The sequence below is a fragment of the Zalophus californianus genome, chromosome 2 (assembly GCF_009762305.2).
Source record: "Zalophus californianus isolate mZalCal1 chromosome 2, mZalCal1.pri.v2, whole genome shotgun sequence".
In the NCBI taxonomy this organism is placed as follows: domain Eukaryota; kingdom Metazoa; phylum Chordata; class Mammalia; order Carnivora; family Otariidae; genus Zalophus; species Zalophus californianus.
The window spans coordinates 98,472,099-98,490,639 of NC_045596.1; the positions used below are offsets into that span (position 1 = coordinate 98,472,099).

An 18,541-nucleotide genomic window follows, 5' to 3' on the forward strand; every position below is an offset into this window, starting at 1 on the left:
TTCTTTTTTTTAAGATTTTATTTATTTATTTTTGAAGGAGAGAGAGTACGCACACATGAGCGGAGGGTGGGGGTGGGGTGGGGAGGAGAAGCGGACTCCCGGCTGAGCAGGGAGTGTGATGTGGGACTTGATCTCAGGACTCTGGGACCGTGACCTGAGTCCAAGACAGACGCTTAACCGACTGAGCCACCCAACCTCCCCTTATAGGTTCTTTAGATGACTGACTAAATTCGTATTAGGTGAGGTATTGCAGCATAATAATTATTTAGCTAATAGTAATGTGTACAGCTAACAAAATCATAAAAATAAACAGATATTTGAAAGTAGTGAATTCTAGTTCTGTTGTCTTTTCTGAGTAATTTTGCTTCTACTGATTACATATTTATCTAGTCTTAGATTTCACATAGGGTTTTTAATGAATTATTTAAAAAGCGTTTTTAAAAATATTCTGTATAAATGTTTATAGAAGGAATGTTCCTTATGGGTCAAAAATCTTTATGCTGTCTTTCACATTTAATCCAACAAAAAAGCAGACAGGGACATGTCCACATAAGCTCTGGTCCATCGGTGTTTTCCTGAAAGCGCTAGGATGTTTACATTCTTAGGAAGAAAAGAAGAGCAAAGAATACCATTCCATATTTGTACTTGGTTTTCTAGCATCATGGTGGCTGCTTAATAAGAGCTCATAGTAGTTAAATTGCAGCATCGTTTCTGCCTGTGAAATCACATTGGTATGCAGATCCTGAAGTATGCAGCCCCAAGGATTAGGGCCCTCATTCCTGTCAAAGATAGTTATTTACTCCGGGAATCTTTCCAAGGTTGCTACCAGGAATGCGTTTTACTTTTATGGTGACTTGGTCCCTAAGGGGAAAGACAGTCGTCCAAAAGGAAAATTTTTTGCCTAGTGTCTGTACATATATCAGTGACCAGAGCAGTAAAGTTCCTGGCCTTCAAACCAAAACTCAACATGAAAACAGGCTATTGAGCTTGAATTGAGGTACTGAGGATAGAATAACTGAAAAATCCCTAGTGTCTGTTTGCATTTGCACTCGTGACCTGATGTGAATATAAAGATTTATTGTCACTATTTAGACAAACATTTTGTAAATCGAATGCGTTATTCAATTCTTTACGCACTTGTCAATGCTTTAATGGAGAAAAGCCTCATTTCCTTTTAGGAATCAACTACTGTCCCTTTAGAACATTTGTCTGAGGTAACTGTGCATGTTGATAATCATCTCACTTTCTTCCTTACAAATTCTTCACAAAGCCCTTCTTTCTCTTGTACTGATTTCCTAATACGTACTCTATAATGGCTTTTCTGAGCTTCCTTCATTGTCCTCAAGTTTTCATCCCCTCTGCCTGCCCTTCCTCCTTTGTTCTTAGCAGATGGTGACCTCATACCATTTATCTGGTATACGTTTCTGCATTGTCTCTCCTGCCTTGAAGTATGAGAGTCTGTATCCAACTTTTTTTCTTATCTGTATTTGACTAGTTGCCGCTCCTCTCTTAACCCTCTGTGTTTGCCATTAATTCTATCATTCTGTATCAGTTCTGGGTTCATTTGCAGAAAATGGAAACCTCTCTAATTATTTTAGTCAGAAAGGAATTCAATAAGTACTTGTAGAATCGTTGAACGATCTGGAAAGGCAGGCTTGAGGCAGGGCCTCCAGGAATGACTTCAAACAACACTGCACGACGGGCTACCCAAGGGATTGGCGACATTTGCCACAGTATGGAAGCAGGGGAGTCCGGAGCCTTTGGGCCCAGCACTGGGTCTAGGGTTACGCACCTTAGTGATGATCTGGGATTAAGAAGCTGCCAGCAAAAGTGTTGAATCCAGAGTAAAATCGTCTCCCAGATCTGCACCAGCAAAATGGGTGCCTCACAGTCTAACGTCCCTCTCCGCGGAACTCAACCCAAATACAAGTGTTCTTGCAGCTACATCTGCTGGGTTAGAACTACATCACACCCAGGGCCCTGGCTGCAGGAGAGTCTGGGATATGCTGTATCTTCTCGGCCTCTGTGACATCCAAGGCTCACACAAATGAGGTTGGGACACACGTTGAGCAGTCCGTCCAACGCTGCCACGGTCTTCTCCACTGATTTTTGATTTACTCAGTTATGAGTTATATTTCATATTTATTTACCATATTCTAGGTATTTTCTCAAGTCTTTTTTTCCCCCTCCATTTTACTGTTTGAATTTTTGCACTGTTTGAATTTTCACACTAAGCTCCAGATGCCTTTCGCTTCCCACAATAAAGAGTTTCCTGGGGTCTTACTGCTTTTATTCCACTGTATTCTGGTCTTCGTTTTCTTTTGCTTTGTCATCCTGAAGCTATACTGCTATTTGCTATTGATTTCCAGAAATACTGTACCACCGTAACCATGAATTCCCAGCATCCTGCGACCTCATCTTTGGTACTAGGAAACTCACCACCAAAGATGGAGGTTTGTAGTTCAGAATCTGGTCCTTTAAAAGTCAGATTATTTCCTTAATTTCTAAAACTTAATCTACCATCATCACCGCTCTTGCTGTGCCTGCCAGTGACCATTCCAACCATTTCTCTGGTCAGCTGAGGAATACAGACCTACCTGGGGCTTCCGTGTGAGAGCCAGCTGGGCTGAGGGAATGCTTATTAAGTCTCGTCTCAGAGATACGAGGGGGATTTTGTTGAAGGCCTGAAGCGGAAAACTGAGGAAAGCCTGGAGCTTCAGAAAGAGCTGCTAGATCATAGCCTACTTTCCAGTTTCCATCAGAATGTTTTAATTTCTGAAATTTTACTTGTCTGAGATCATCTCTCTCACGCTCTTTTAGTAATCTCCAGGTCCCTGGGACTTCATGTTATGGATTGAGAATAGCCCACCTGTGATAGGTTAGATTTATGCTAATTTCCTCTTTCTTTTTCATATATTTTAATAGATAAAGTAGGGGAATCTACTACTTGTCTTGGTTCTGCCATTTACTGTGACATGTTCCAACAGGACTTGTCAATGAGCTATAGGTGAAAATGCAGCCCCTGAGACAAGATTTAGTCTCACCAGCAGCAAGCTGACACAACTGATATGCCATTTACACAAGACAAAAATAGTTCAAAGTTCTATGAGAATTCAAATCTGATACCTGCTTTCTAGTCAGTTCTGGAAGACTTAGAAATGAAGTGATGATAAAAGAATAGAAAAAGAAGCTTTTTGCATTTTGCCAGGGAATTATTAACTCCTAAAACCAAATTAGCATAGCTGAAACTCTTCCCAGATTTATTCTGTGAAATGAAAATAACGTTGCTGAATTTCCCGGATAAGCTCTAACTTTCCATTTTCACTTGGTTGTAGTAAAATAAATCTCTCCTGGTATGGATCAAGAAGCGGTAAGCAAAAAAAATACAGTCTTTGGTAAATATTTACATTGCCAGTATCTCTTAGTTCTATGGTCTGATTAAACTGAGAGATGCTAATAGGGAATACAGTATTTTATGGATAGAAACTCCTTCTCTGTCTAATATATTAGATGTGGAATGAAGTGTCTAAGGTAATGTTCTCAAGAAAAAGGCATCATACATTGCATGCTCATATTGTGTCAAATCACACTTTGCAAAAGATAATTAGACTCAAGTTTGAACTTTTAACATATTGGGTCATAATATTGATTATTTTCCAATTTTTAAAGAATACCTTATATATATATAAATCTTAAAAGAAGAAGAAAGAAAACCAAATAAAACAAAATCTCTCTTTCCCAGGTTATTGACTGACTGGGCAAGTTTTTACTTCCTTCCTGACTTTCCTTACGGCCTCTGCTAACTGTTGCTACGCTCCTCTCTCTCTTTAAGATTCATGGTAAGGGGCGCCTGGGTGCAGTCCATCTGAACATTCACAAATGGAAGTGTACATATACTTCTCATTGAGGTTTTGCAGGGATAAACGGTATAAGCATGTAGAGGGCTTAGCATAGTAAGTGCTCAGTGAAGATAAGCCCCTAGTATTTAAATATTTGTATTGTTATTTCTGCTGGGAAACAATAAATAGGCTTGTCTTCTTTCACCTCTCAGTTATGAAACGTGTACTTACCGAGCAAAAGACAGATGTAACATTTATCTTTATATTATGATGAGTTAATGCCAAATATAGGCATAAAAACTGAAAATAAATCCAGTTGTTTTCAAACGTCTTGTAGACAAAGTACGAGCATTTTATAGCTTTTCTTTTTACTTGGCATGTTCCTTTCGTGTGTGTGTGTGTGTGTGTGTGTGTGTGTGTGTGTGTGTGAAACCAACTCATTTTTATGCATTTGCCCTTTCTTGGGTACCTCTAGGAGCTGTGCGTGTGTCATAAACTTAGTACATGTTATTTCTAATCCTTTTTAACCATCTAGAGAAATAAAATTCATTAGCTCTATTTTATACTTTAGAAAACTAAAGCTCAAAGTTGTAATATGACTTATCTAACTTCAGTCAGCCAGTAATCATTGGAGCTAGGCAATTGAAACCTCTCTTCCTTCTGAGTTGCCATTTTCTCCCACTATCTATTTCATGACTCAAGCACTAATGGCCTAAGAGGAGGACTGGTTGATAAATTCGCTGAGATTCAGCATTGTCAGTGCTAATGATCTCCATATCCACACTTACTACTGACAGTGTATTTCATTTTCACAAATAAGAATGTTTTCAGGAGTCAAAATTTTTATTCACGTACATAATAATACACAAATATATACATTCTAAAATACCTGATTACACACAACATAAGGTAAGGATCTTTTGTACACTAATAAGTGAGCCATATTGGTGAAGTTGGTGATTGCAAAGGATATGTCTGGGCATATTAGACACTGTTGTACCATCTTGTTTGTTTTGGTAGTCCTATTAGAAATGGAAGAAGAGTAGTTCTTTCAGAAAAACCTTTGTGGCAAGGACAGTATCTCCACATTTAACATGGTTCTTGAGGAAAATATTTCCTGCTGTTCAGACAGATGTAAAAGGTCAGTGAAACACAATTGCTGCAGTTGATTCTGAATGTTGACCTCAGAATGCATGCTCTGAAGGAATGCTAACTACTCCTCCCATAATGCTTTTGCTTATTCGGATACCATTAAAAGCTCCACTTGACAAGCATAATGATGAACTGCCCTTTTCCCGTCAAGCAAAACGTTTGCATGCTAGACAGCTCTGTTAAGTTGGGGATTTATTTCTCTTCCAAGGATCAATTTTTCATCTTGTTCTGAAAACCCATGAAGTTGCTTAAAATTCACACAACTTACTGCCGATAAAAGTGAAACCCCCTCTCCCCGCCCCTGAGATTGGGCCTTGAGTGGTACAAGGTGTAATGATCCATCTGTCTTATAAACATAAAACCTCTTTGGTCCTCCAAAGGATTAATTTCCTGTCTGTGTTCTAGTACATCTGATTCAACTGAATGAATGGGTTTATGCTTCAAAAAATGCTTTATTATCCACCTCATCTTATTTTATAAAAAAATAAATAAATACATTTAGATGACTGAAATGTGAACAAACAACTCTAACCTTAACTTAAAGGTTCACTGTTGGATATTATTTTACCCCTGACTTATTAACAGCTCTCTTGTGAGTCTTTATTTTAATTATTTCATGCAAGACAAAACAAAACAAATATATTTGGCAGGTAAATAGATATTTTTCAAAATTGGGGGCGTATTCTCTTTCTCATTGCTTTTGTTGCTTCCTTATAGCCTTGCAAATATTTTGCAATAAACTAGTATGTTCTTCCAAAACGAATGAAAATGAGATAGTTTTGTCAGAAAACAGGAAACCACTGTAGATTATAATTTATGACCATCAAAGGACGGACCTTCCCAGAGCAAAACTACCTGAATCACTTTAAACTTCACAAGTGTCATCGTTTTGGCACTTAAAGGTATCTTTTATTTTCAAGAGTGCCACTTAACATGTAAATGCACCTGGAGATAGAAACTTAAACCTCATTGGTCAACATGCCGATTATCGATTAGTGGGCAGCTGTAGGAGGTAAGCTGAAATACGTTTCTTGCCAAATCAGAAATGAGCCTGGCTATGAAAACATTCTTCAAGAAGTATTGCTGACGAGGCTTTGATCTCTCTGGACTCAGAATCTTGATTTTAATAGTGAGAAAGGGATCATCTTAGTGGAAAATATCTAGAATAGGATCTTAAAGTGTCATTAAGTTTCAGATTGTATGACATGTTACATATAAAATGACATCTAACCACATCAGTATCACTTAGGGTCCCAGCAGGAAATAGGTGGCATGCTCAAAGACGTAACTGAAGATAATCTAATGCAGGGACTAAAGGCAGGCTTAAGTGAACCACCAAATGATCATGAAGCACCTGGAGATAAAAAGCAGGAAGGTATTATATTACTGTTAGGCCTGAAGAGGCAAGAAGATGGTACGTGTTTATTGGAATCTCACAAGAGTTAAGGCAAGGGAGAGCGGCAGACAGACAGGAGCCGTGACTCTCTAGATGGAGGAATGGAGCCATTGCCAAACCATGACCCAGCACATTCAGTAGGGAGAACATCTGTCTACCTGATCTCTCATTCCTCTTGCTCTTTGAGCGCTTCTTGGGGCTTACTGTTGACCAAATCCAACCAGGAGCAGCTTGCAGGGAGCTCAGCCAGTGCTGTCTCTAGAGGCCGGTCCCCCACTGGCACGATGTAGCACCGAGGAGGGGGAGAAGGAACCTGGAAGGGCGGAGGGAGAATAATAGGCATGACATTTTACCATAATCTGAATTATACGTGATATAAACCTCCAGTTATTCCTCACTAAGGAGCTGGTGGGGGCTCTGCCATTATTCTACTCCTCTAAATTTCTCTTTTCCAGGTTCTGAAAGTTCTCTTTTAGGTTTTTATCCAGTTTTTTGTTCCACGTCATTCTGGGCAAGAATATGATAACAATCGTTACCGCGGGGATGTTTTTATTTGCAAAATCATCTTTTTTTTCTTTCTTTTTTGCTGAACTTTGCTTCCTACCGAGACTTCAATTGTTGCTTTCAATGAAGGATTTTTCTCTTTGACATAATTCTTAATATCCTGGCTGCCTAACTTCCCCCTTATGCTGGGACGGCTTTCATTAGTTCATTTAGCTGTACCACTCTCTCCTTCAACTGTCCTACCCTACATCTCCTTACAGTCCGTGTTCAACCCACCTCCACAGTGGAAAAGCTTTTAACAGTTTTTGAATGTAAGTGGTCACTCTCTGACTGGGGTCAAACTTCACAGTGTGACAATTATTTTTAATGTAAACTCAATTATTTTCACATGTCTGCCCTCATTCTTCTCTATTCTTTATTTCTTTTATTCTAGTTCCTTTACTATAGATTTACTTTCCTTTTCCATTCACTTACAGTGCTATGAATTAAATGTTGACATAATGGTGCATAATACATTGTGTGCGTGAAAGGTGTCAGAAGGGTTTAAGGTGGTCTTCTTGGTCAACAGATGGATTAAAAACCAGGGCCGATTTTATACTTTGCAGATCTATTTGCCTCCAAAATAAACATTTCTCAGAGATGGTGGCATGGGTTTTTTGTTTTTTGTTTTTTTTACAAGTTATATGATTCTAACTCTTTCTTTCTTTTTTCACTCCACTCAGATCCGAAGCCAGAGCAAAGCCTCTGGGTCTGGGCTCTGTGAGGGGGATGAAGTGGTTTCTATCAATGGCAACCCTTGTGCAGACCTCACCTACCCCCAAGTCATCGAGCTCATGGAGAGCATAACGGACTCTCTCCAAATGCTTATCAAAAGGTACAAAAGATTTTTTAGAATATTGATTTTCTCTTGAAGTTAGATGGGAATGACTATAGCTTCTACTAAATATATAATTTGTCATTTATGGGGAAATTGGGGTTGCTCTGTAGAAGGGTAATATAGTTAAACAGAAGTACCACCATATTTGAAAAATGGCAGTTAATTTTCTGGTTAATTGAGAATTAACTTGAAAATTTTTGTGTCATGAACTTTGTTGAAAATCTTAGGTATTTTAGACTAGCTCCTTAGAAAGCTCAGTATGTTGAACATAATTTAATACTTCTAGGTCAAGATTTTGTGGTGGGTCAGGATCACTACATTATAATTCCAGATTCACCAATGAATTAAAAGTGTTTAACTTTAGAGAACAAATTGATGGTTACCAGTGGGGTGGTGGCCGGGGGGTGGTGGAGGGGGAGATGGGACTTAAGAAGGGTACTTGTCATGATGAGCACTGGGTGTGTATGGAAGTGTTGAATCACTGTTTTGTACACCTGAAACTAATATTACACTGTATGTTAACTATACTGGAATTAAAATTTAAAAAAAGAACAGCAATCAATTCCATTAAAAAATGTTTAAGTGTTAAACTGTGACACTGTACAACAATTTTTTATAGAAAGAGAGTGCCTAGGAGAAGGAAAAGAACGACAAAAACCCCTAAAAGCAGCTCGATTTCTGCTTGTCAGGACCTGTAGCAAAACCATCTGGGTATGGACAAAAGCAGATGGTTAGAATAAAGGGTTTGGACTGCTAATGGAAATCACTTCTTAATTTGATCTCCCCAAATACCACCCTCCCTACCTAATTGCTTAAAAATGCAGTAGTAAACTTTAAACATTAAGACAAAAGAAAACAACAAGGGCAATCACAAAAAAGCGACAGCTTCACCATTTTTACAGTCCTGTGCAAATCGCAGGACCGTGTACAAATCCCTACTGACTTTGCAAGTGAGGCTCTGACCATGCACTGTAATGTCTCCAGAAAGGAAAATTCTGGCTTCCTGGAGAGCAGCCTTCAGGAAGGTGCCAGAGGACAATCTCACACAGAATTGAAAGCTCTCCAGGTTTTGTCTTAACTCTGCAGAAACACGACCTGCGGCATTACCCCTCTGATAATCATTCACTAGTGATTCTATTTCACACATGAACTTGGTAGGGCCATAATCTTGTGAAAATAAAAGAAATGTAGCACTATTCTTAGACTCTCCCATCTAAATATTTACCCAGCAAGCCCAATGTCTAAGCCTTTAGGATCCTACTTAATTATAAAGCTGCCCTTTGCTTTTAAAAGAAAACTAAACTTTTAAAAAGAAAACTAACTGCGTCTTGCCAAGGGTGGACACAGCGTTTGCCATTATCACCCATAAATCTCTGAGGTATTTGAAGACTTCCATCTTTGTTAAAGGTTTAATCACATCCCAAATAAGGGGAAAACCTTTTCTAACTTGTTCCCTTTTTAGTGTCTTTACTCTTTTAATGAGGCCAGTTTCTTTGGAACATATTTGTGGTCTGGGACATTCCCTGCTGGTTCTTGTTTTGATTACAATGGCTATCACTGGGAAAATCCGTGGTGATTTAAAGCTGAGCCTTAGGTACATATTTACTTCCAGAAACAAATGAACTAGGTCTCTGCTACTTTTAATAACTGGAATTATGATGATGATTATTTTCTCTTAAGTATTTTGACTTCAGCAAAATAAATAGTTGATGAGATTCGAATGGAATCTCAAATGAAAATCAGCCCAAAGGCAATCATGATGATGATCATCATCATCTTCATCATCATCCTCACCACCACCACTGTTCCTGGTATCTGAACCTTGTCCCTATGTAGACTGAAAGGAAATGAGCATTTTAAGGACAGATCTTTAGTCTGTAGTGCTCTTATGATTTGTATTCATGTATATCCATTTTGCTTCTGCTACCAGTAAATGTTAACATTTATATGATCTATTTGCCTGTATTACACTCTGTAAGACTGGAATAAATTCAAGTGACTCTCTTCTCAGCTTCATAATTGATTGCTAACGTAATTCAAAGTGATTTAATCTACTTCCATCCGAGGCCCTCTTAAATTAAAACTCTCTGACCTTTTGGTACCATCAAATTTAGTTGCATAGAGTGTATTAATCATTTCCTATACAAGAAAGATCTAATTTGCTATCATCAGGTTTTTAAAAATGCTATGTTATAATTTTTTTTAATTACCAGGAAGCTTTACAGATTACTTCCTTAGAGAAAGCCGCAATTCATTTGACTGTTAGTTTTTTATTGTTTTTGTTTAGTTTTGTTTACTAAATGCAGTCAAAAGCAAAGTTGGGAGCAATGATTTTGAACATCTGTCAGAAATTCCATCAGACAGATTCTAAGGTATATTCCTTTGGGTAGCCCCTTGAGGAGGGGTTCACTCCCTTCAAATGATGATCTGGCATTAATCAAGGGGGCATTTTGAGGGAGGAGGAAAGGGGCAGAGATGGACACTGCTGCTTTTTAAAAAAAAACTTAACAAATGTGAGACATGAAGGCATCTCCTACAGCTGTTCTGTGAGTGATGCTTCTCTTCTAAAAGCATTTCAAGTTTAAATTAGAGTTTTAGCAAGAAGTTGTTTGACTCTTAAACTGGCATTGCTTCTTGCAAACCCAGATTCGCAAAACCAGCTGGGAATGATTAAGGCCAAAAGCAAAGGATGGTGGTGAACAGAGCTGGGCTTCTTAGCTGAGAGATAAAGGAACAGTTTGACTTCAGAGATCCTATAAGGAAATGCTCTGAGAGACAGGTTCAAATGGGAGAAGGGGAGACATCTCCGATTATAAATACTCCATGACTCAATGGTTCATTGCAGCATGGAAAGGATTTCTCTTTACACAAGAGTACTGGGCTGGGGTCCACTTATTACAAAACACATGCTCTCTGGAGCTTGAAAAACAGCTTCTATTTCATTCCTTTCAAGAAAGCACAGCCTCTAAAAGGATTACTTGAATTATCTGTATATTAATATTACTCTGAAGCTGCTGAATATGTTCACGTGACATTACAATGTTCAGACCTAAACTTAGAGTCAGTAAGTAAGACACTGAAATGCTTTGTCATATTAGAACGAACGTGGTTGTTTGAAAACACCCAAATAATTACAGATAAAGTTTGGACATCCGTGTAGCTATAATCTGTGCTTTTAAAAAATCAAAGCTGAGTTTAGGATGGATTTAGGTTCCATAATCTTTTGTATGCATTTTTGCTTTGCTTTAAAGAAAAGTGTATTTGGAAGACCCTTAAATAATAATATAAACATGTTGCCAACTTCTGCTCTCAAAGATGTTGCAGTTGACATTTAAGAAGAAATATTTTGACAGTATCATGTATCATGAAAGTGTCAGAAAGTTCTTTGGCAGGTGTAACACTCTGATTTAACCTTCTGGACTGCTTTTTCTGTGTGCAGACCATCCAGTGGAGTAAATGAGACTTCCATCTCTGAAACTGAAAACAACCCCCCCGAGCATCTCACCCATGAGGGGCGCGTGGAAAGTACCACCCTGCAGATTCGACCAGCCGCAAAGAGCCAGCACAGAGAGTTGTACATTGCCTCAGTCAGGAGTGGGGCTCCTCTAGCTGAGGACCAAGGGAGTGGTCCTGGTTTTTCTGGGAGCATAAAAGAAGAAACAGGCTTGAGCTACCATGTGGCTCCCCCTATGCCTGACTCCCAAGCAGGACGCTTAGCAGAGGAGATTATCTTAAGGGAGAAGGCAGAAGTTGGGCAGCCAGGCTCTGTGGTTGAGCTACAACTGTCCCTTTCACAAGAGAGACACAAGGTCACGAATGTCCCTGTGGTGGCTCTCGTGGGAGCTGAAAAATCCAAGTCTCCTGACCCAGATCCTCCCCACGTACACCACAGTGGGATCGTCCACATAAATTCAGTCCCCACGAAGGAGAAAGGGGAGCCTTCTCTGAGGTCCAGCAAGATAATCCAGCTCTCCAGTGGCAAAGAGTTAAAAGTGATCCAGGGAAGTGAAGCAGGAGACTCGGGGCTGCCCCGGGTGGAAGTGATACTCGACTGCTTGGACAGGCAGAAGACGGAAGGGTGCAGGCTTCAGGCAGGAAAGGGGTGTGTGGATTCTCCAGTAGAAGGAGGGCAGTCAGAAGCACCTCCTTCTCTGGTATCCTTTGCAGTCTCATCAGAAGGCACAGAGCAGGGAGAAGATCCACGCTCGGAAAGGGATCACAGCCGACCTCACAAGCACCGAGCGCGCCACGCACGTAAGTCCTGCCCAGGGCCCCCGCTGGGCTACTGGAAGGGCCCTGGGAGCTTAGGACATTTTGCTGCTACTTCACTTACATGGATTTTTTTTTTTCTTTTTAAGATTTTTCTTATGTCTCTCTCTGTGGTTAAAATTTTTTTTTATTAATGCACAGAATAACAAATGGGAAATTGTGGAGAACACCAATTTCTGAAATGAAGGAGGCAATAATTTGGAAGTTTGTCATAGATTTAAATGTATTTAAGGCACTTTCTTTTACCCCCAAAGGGCCAGGAGCTGTTCAAGAAAATAATGTTGTTAACGCGTCTCTTTGATTTGTCTCAAAATGTTGTAAGATTTCAGGTAAAATAGCAGAGGGGAGTATCTGAAGTCAGGTGGACTCGGAGTTTAAATGTCAAAAATGGTTGAGTCTGCTGCTGAGTGGTGTCTTGAAAATACAGGCTCCACCACTGATATTAAAAGCAGATCCTCATTTTGAAAAAAAAAATCGTCGTGCAGCTTGATGATGCTTGCAGAAGTGAGTTTGACAGACAAGGACATGTGGCATACTGAGCAGTTACATGATCCTCTCCGTTTTGTATGTCTTCACTCGACTGCAAAGAATTTCATCTACCTTCTAGACACACGAGTCAGTCTCCCGGGCCCCGTGGAGGCATTTAAATGTCCCCAAATGTAAAATATATTTAAATTCAAGGCTGTCTACGGTATTTTGTTTTACCCAAGGGACTGATTACAGAAAGGAGAATGAAGATAAGAGTGTCAGTTAGGTTTTATGATTTTTGTTATTTCTCTCTCTTTTTCTTTTTTTTTAAACTAATTTTAGAATTTAATTTGTGGAGGTAAAGGCTGACTAGCAAAAGCACTTGAAGGTATGAATGATATGCAATGGTAATGAACTCAGTTATTCAAAGTACTATATTAAATCTTCTAACCCCTCATTATTCCCTTCCAAGCATATCTTTAGCATAACCATTTGTAGCTTTATTGGCAAGTGCTGTTAATCGTCCTTAGACTTGAAGCATCACATTTGTGGCATATTAAACAAGTGTGTTAAGGCATCCCTCCCATACTTTACATGTTGGCAGGGAAGTGAGCAACAACTGTGCAACTGTGACTGTCAATTTAATAGGAAGTTGTATAACACTGGTCAAAAAAAGGAGTTACATTTAGTAATGATTACGTATTTTACTGTTTTCTCTAAATAAAATTCGATTGCCAGGAAATATCTGTAACTTTGTTAGAAAACTATTCACTCTGATTCTATTTTATTAAAAAAAAAAAAAAAAAACGAATCATGAAGTCTGATTTTTTTTCCAGGGACAAAAAAAAAAAAAACTAATTTCCAATCATAAAATATTCAAAAAGTTTTTCTGAAATTTCCACTGAACTATTTTGAAGAATTCAAAACTTGCTTGTGAATCATGCTCATTATCGTTAAATACATGATGACATTTAACTGATGACAGATGACAATTAACAGATGACAATTAACTGATGCTATACATTAGTTTGCCACCAATTTATTTTGTATAACAGTAATGAGAAAATAAAAAATTTAAGTATAAATGTTTGTTACTTTAAAACTGTCAAACTCTCATTTTAAATGACTGAATTTCTGCATCAGCTTTTACCCACAATTAAGAGGGTCACTAGTCACATAATTTTTAAATTTCCTCAAGATTTATGCTTATTCTTGCTGCGACTGAAGCAGTGTTATATTTCCAAAATAGCAATCCATTTCAAACAAATTTATCTAGACAGCTTTAGTAGCTTGAATTTCTTACATGTATTCACAATGATCCTGTGTTCCAAATCATTAGCAATTATTGATTCAGTGCCTTCAATTAGTATTCATTTAGTTTTTTGAATTTATATTAATCCAGTCACCATGAATACAAGGACTCTGGGGAGATGTCAGAGTTTTAAAAAAAGAAGAAGAAGAAGAAGAAGAAGAAGAAGAAGAAGAAGAAGAAGAAAACTTAAATATTTAAATTCATTACACTGAAACACTTTGAAATAACAGTTTCTTGCCCTACCCACTCCCACTTTTTAAAAAAATGCTTGGAGACAGTTTTATATTGACATTTTATTTTTTAAATATGGAAGTACAAAGTATGTCTTACCTTGTTTTTCAGAATATATTATGTCCTTAAATTGTTTCCTTTTTAGTTTTGATTACATCCTATTGACTCACATTTAGTAGCCAGCATTTATTGTCAAAGTAGAAAGATCCATATGCTGCATATATTCTAATCACCATACTGAAAGATGTATTTATATGAGCAAGTGAAACAGACCATTGTGCAGAGTTATATATTTCATTGTATACCATCATAAAAGTATACATTTTAAAAGAAATAAGAAAGAGAAATGAGTTAGATTGCTTCAAAATTCAGCAGCCAATTGTAAGCATGTTTTTCCATATCTACTTTCTCCCAGGAGAGTTGATTTCTGGGTTGCTATGAGGTCTTCTTGGAACTCATCAACTCACTTTACTTTTTGTACTTTCCCTAGGGCTCAGGAGGAGTGAAAGCCTATCAGAAAAGCAGGTGAAAGAAGCAAAATCTAAATGCAAAAGCATTGCCCTCCTTCTTACAGATGCCCCCAACCCCAACTCCAAGGGGGTGTTGATGTTTAAGAAGCGTCGTAGGCGGGCCAAGAAATACACCCTAGTCAGCTACGGCACTGGCGAACTTGAGCGGGAGGCAGACGAGGAAGAAGGTGACAAAGAGGATACCTGTGAAGTAGCCTTTCTGGGCACGAGTGACTCAGAGGTGGATGAAGAGTTATTGTCTGACATTGACGACAGCGCACAAGTTGTGAACTTTGACTGGGATTCTGGACTAGTGGACATCGAGAAGAAACTGAACAGAGGCGACAAGATGGAGATGTTGCCAGACACCTCAGGCAAGGGCGCCCTCATGTTTGCCAAGAGGAGGGAACGAATGGATCAGATCGCAGCCCAAAAAGAGGAGGAGAGGGTGGGTGGAGTGCCAAGCAGAGAACCCGACGCTGCACAGTCGGAGGGCCTGAGAACCATGGCTTCTTACCAAAGGAAGGAGGAAGAATCTGTAAGAGTGCAGAGCTCTGTGAGCAGAAGCTACATCGAGGTGAGCCATGGTCATGGCCACGTGCCCCAACAGAATGGCTTCAGTGGGGTGTCCGAAACAGCAGAGGCCCAGAGGATGATACCTATGAACAGAACAGCCAAACCCTTCCCGGGGTCTGTGAACCAGCCAGCGACCCCCTTCTCCCCAACCCGAAACGTGGCAAGTCCCATGGCAGACTTTCCGGCGCCTCCACCTTATTCTGCAGTCACACCTCCACCTGAAGCCTTCTCCAGAGCGGTATCAAGTCCGGTAGCCGGCCCGGCACAGCCTCCTCCGTGGCCCCAGCCTGCCCCCTGGTCCCAGCCAGCCTTTTACGACTCATCTGAGCGAATAGCCTCCCGGGATGAAAGGATCGCTGTGCCCGCAAAAAGAACAGGAATATTGCAGGAGGCCAAAAGGAGAAGCACGACGAAGCCCATGTTCACTTTTAAAGAGCCCAAAGTAAGCCCAAATCCTGAACTCTTGTCACTTCTTCAAAATTCGGAAGGCAAAAAGGGCGCCGGAGCCGGAGGCGATTCCGGACCCGAAGAAGACTACCTCAGTTTAGGAGCAGAGGCTTGTAATTTCATGCAGAGCTCCTCCGCAAAACAAAAGACTCCGCCTCCTGTTGCTCCGAAACCCGCAGTCAAGTCCTCGTCCTCCCAACCAGGAACTCCAGTGTCTCCGGTCTGGTCCCCAGGCGTGCCTCCGACCCAACCTCCTGCCTTCCCCACGTCCAACCCGTCGCAGGGCACCGGTGTCTCCTCCATCAAAATAGCCCAGCCTGCCCACGCTCCTGCCCGGCCCGCGAGCTCTCTGACCCTGGCTGGTCCCTTCAAAGGACCACAACCAGCAGTAGCCAGTCCCAGCTACACACCTAAGCCAGCAGCTCCCACAGCAACAGTGAACGCGGCTCACGCTGGTGCCCCGGGACCATCCAATGAGCTTCCAGGAATGAGTGGGAAAGGAGCCCAGCTCTTTGCGAAAAGGCAGTCGAGGATGGAGAAGTATGTGGTCGATTCAGACACGGTGCAGGCCCATGCTGCTCGCGCCCAGTCTCCCACTCCGTCCCTACCGGCCGGCTGGAAGTACTCCTCCAACGTCCGCGCACCTCCTCCTGTGGCCTACAATCCTATCCACTCCCCCTCCTACCCTCTGGCTGCTCTCAAGTCTCAGTCCTCAGCCCCACAGGCCTCCAAGACAAGCAAGAAAAAGGGCAAAAAAACCCTCAATGCTTTGGACGTCATGAAGCACCAACCATATCAGCTAAACGCATCCTTGTTTACTTTCCAACCTCCAGATGCAAAGGATGGCTTCCTCCAGAAGTCGTCCGCCAAGGTCAGTCCAGTGCCAGCCATGAAGCAAGCTCTTCCTCCCCGGCCCGTGAATGCTGCCTCGCCCACTACAGCGCAGGCCTCCTCTGTGTACTCGGTACCCGCATACAGCTCTCCGTCTGCGTTCTTTGCAGAGGCCACCTCACCGGTCAGTGCATCCCCAGTGCCCGTGGGCATTGCCACCTCTTCCAAGCAAGAATCAGCCGCTACGTCTTACTTTGTGGCACCGAGGCCGAAGTTCTCAGCCAAGAGAAGTGGTGTCCCAGTTCAGGTGTGGAAACCATCTATAGCGGAAGAGTAATCTTGTAGCCGAAGCTGAGTGTCCACTTTGCTTGAAACAAGTTGTTTGCAGTGTTACTTGAGTCCCCGAGAATGCCTAGCAAGTCCTCAACTTACTTAATTTCAGATGTCACTTCCCAATCTGGGTCCAAGGAGCATACTATTTTTAATGGGTCAAAAATCTAACTCAGATTGACTTAAAACATATTTATCTCCTTTGCACACTTAAAAAATATGGGAGCACCCCAAAATAGACATGTGCCATTATATTAAGTAAGCAGGATGCTTAGGATTTATGCTTTAGTCACAAGAAAGACAGTGATCGGTGTTAGCACACATTGCACACAGCCTTTATGTAGCATAACAGCTATGCTTCTATGGTGAAAAGGGTCAAATGTAGTGAAAATATAACACGTATTGACGGAGATTTCCTTTTTAGGTAGTGCTTTATCTCTATTACTAGTGGTAAGGGATAAGAAATTTATTGAGGACAGGGATCAGCTCTGGTCTGTCAACCTCAGCCACCTGTTTGATGTTGCAGAGGAGGTGCTTTGGGGATTGTTGAAATGTACATAGTTTAATCAGAAGGGTGAGGAAGAAGGTGTCAGTGATTACTGAGCACTTATTATGTATTAGGTTTTCTATGTATTAACTCATTTCAGAAGACTTCCTTAAAGTAAATGAGATAGGGCAAAAAGGATAATTATCCTTAGAGACGGATTTCCATTTTCTCTTCCCAGTTGCTTAAGAAACGAAGTGAGCGTATCTCCAATTGCCCATGAAAGTGTAAATTTGTGTTCTTCAGCCGAGGCAAGTGGTAGAGTACAGTATAAAGTAATAATGTGAAAGAGGGTGAGCAGGCTGCAGATAAAGGTACATAAGACTATTCTTTTCCCTTGGGAAAGCACGCGATTGAGGCATGAAGGGTTACCGACTACAGGGGCTGATTGTGAAGCACGAGGAACCCCATGTGTGCGGAGGCTGTAGGGTGAGAACACACAATGATTAGCATCATTTCTGAGTGACCTCACAGATTGTTTTCCTTGTGTTTGTTTTGCTTCCTGGCCACTGCTTCTCCCACTGTTCCTTGCAATTCTATTCTCGCACCTTCACTTTGTAATTTATATTTGATGGACCAGGAGGATTCAGGCAAGGTTACCTTGTAAATTTGGATTGGTCACACACCATGCCGTCATCCGGCTGCCTATGAAGTTAATAATGTTGCTGACGGTAAACCTGAAGACCTTCCTCATATCTATTTTAAGTCCAAGTCTGACCAACCATGGAAAATATTCAACAGGAATTAATGTAGAGAGCCACAAAGCGTTTTTGACAGCTCCGTGGAAAACCATCTACTCAATACAGGAGATATGTTTAGAGACCTCTTATAAAAACTTGCCGGCTTTGAGGGTACATGGTACCATTTTAATCCTCTGAAAATGTCTGTATTCCTGTTCTTTTACTGCTATCACTGTCAACCTGCTATTTTTCACTATCCTATTAAAATATCACTTCCTTCTTTATCTGATTAATGTACGTATTTTTAAAAATAATCTTCCCTGTAGGACTGTTCTGACCTAAGTCATTTCTCTGATATTTCTCTTCTGTTGCTCCCTCAAACCTCTGAATTTCCTTTTGTGAGCGTACTCGTTTGTCTGTACCTTGTAAAACTCCAGGACAGAACACACAAAAAGAATTAAGTCAGCTACAGGACAATGGAGCTGTTTCTTTTGCTTTTTTTCTGGAAAATCTTCCATTGCCTTTTGGTGGCAGTTTACCTAGAGGTTACAACCACAGGATGCAGCTAGGTCCCTC

The 18,541-nt window shown here is 40.7% G+C and overlaps 1 protein-coding gene across 4 annotated transcripts in view; it reads left to right on the forward strand.

Annotated features, from left to right (window-relative positions):
- The window catches only part of SYNPO2 (synaptopodin 2), a 166,379-nt gene that overhangs the window by 120,346 nt on the left and 27,492 nt on the right, over positions 1 to 18,541 (forward strand). For all 4 annotated transcript variants that reach the window (XM_027597660.2, XM_027597661.2, XM_027597664.2 and 1 more), the window contains exons 2-4: positions 7,614 to 7,765; positions 11,208 to 12,022; positions 14,539 to 16,718. In XM_027597660.2, the coding sequence (XP_027453461.1) occupies positions 7,614 to 7,765; positions 11,208 to 12,022; positions 14,539 to 16,718 (3,147 nt within the window). The remainder of the gene's footprint in view (positions 1 to 7,613; positions 7,766 to 11,207; positions 12,023 to 14,538; positions 16,719 to 18,541) is intronic.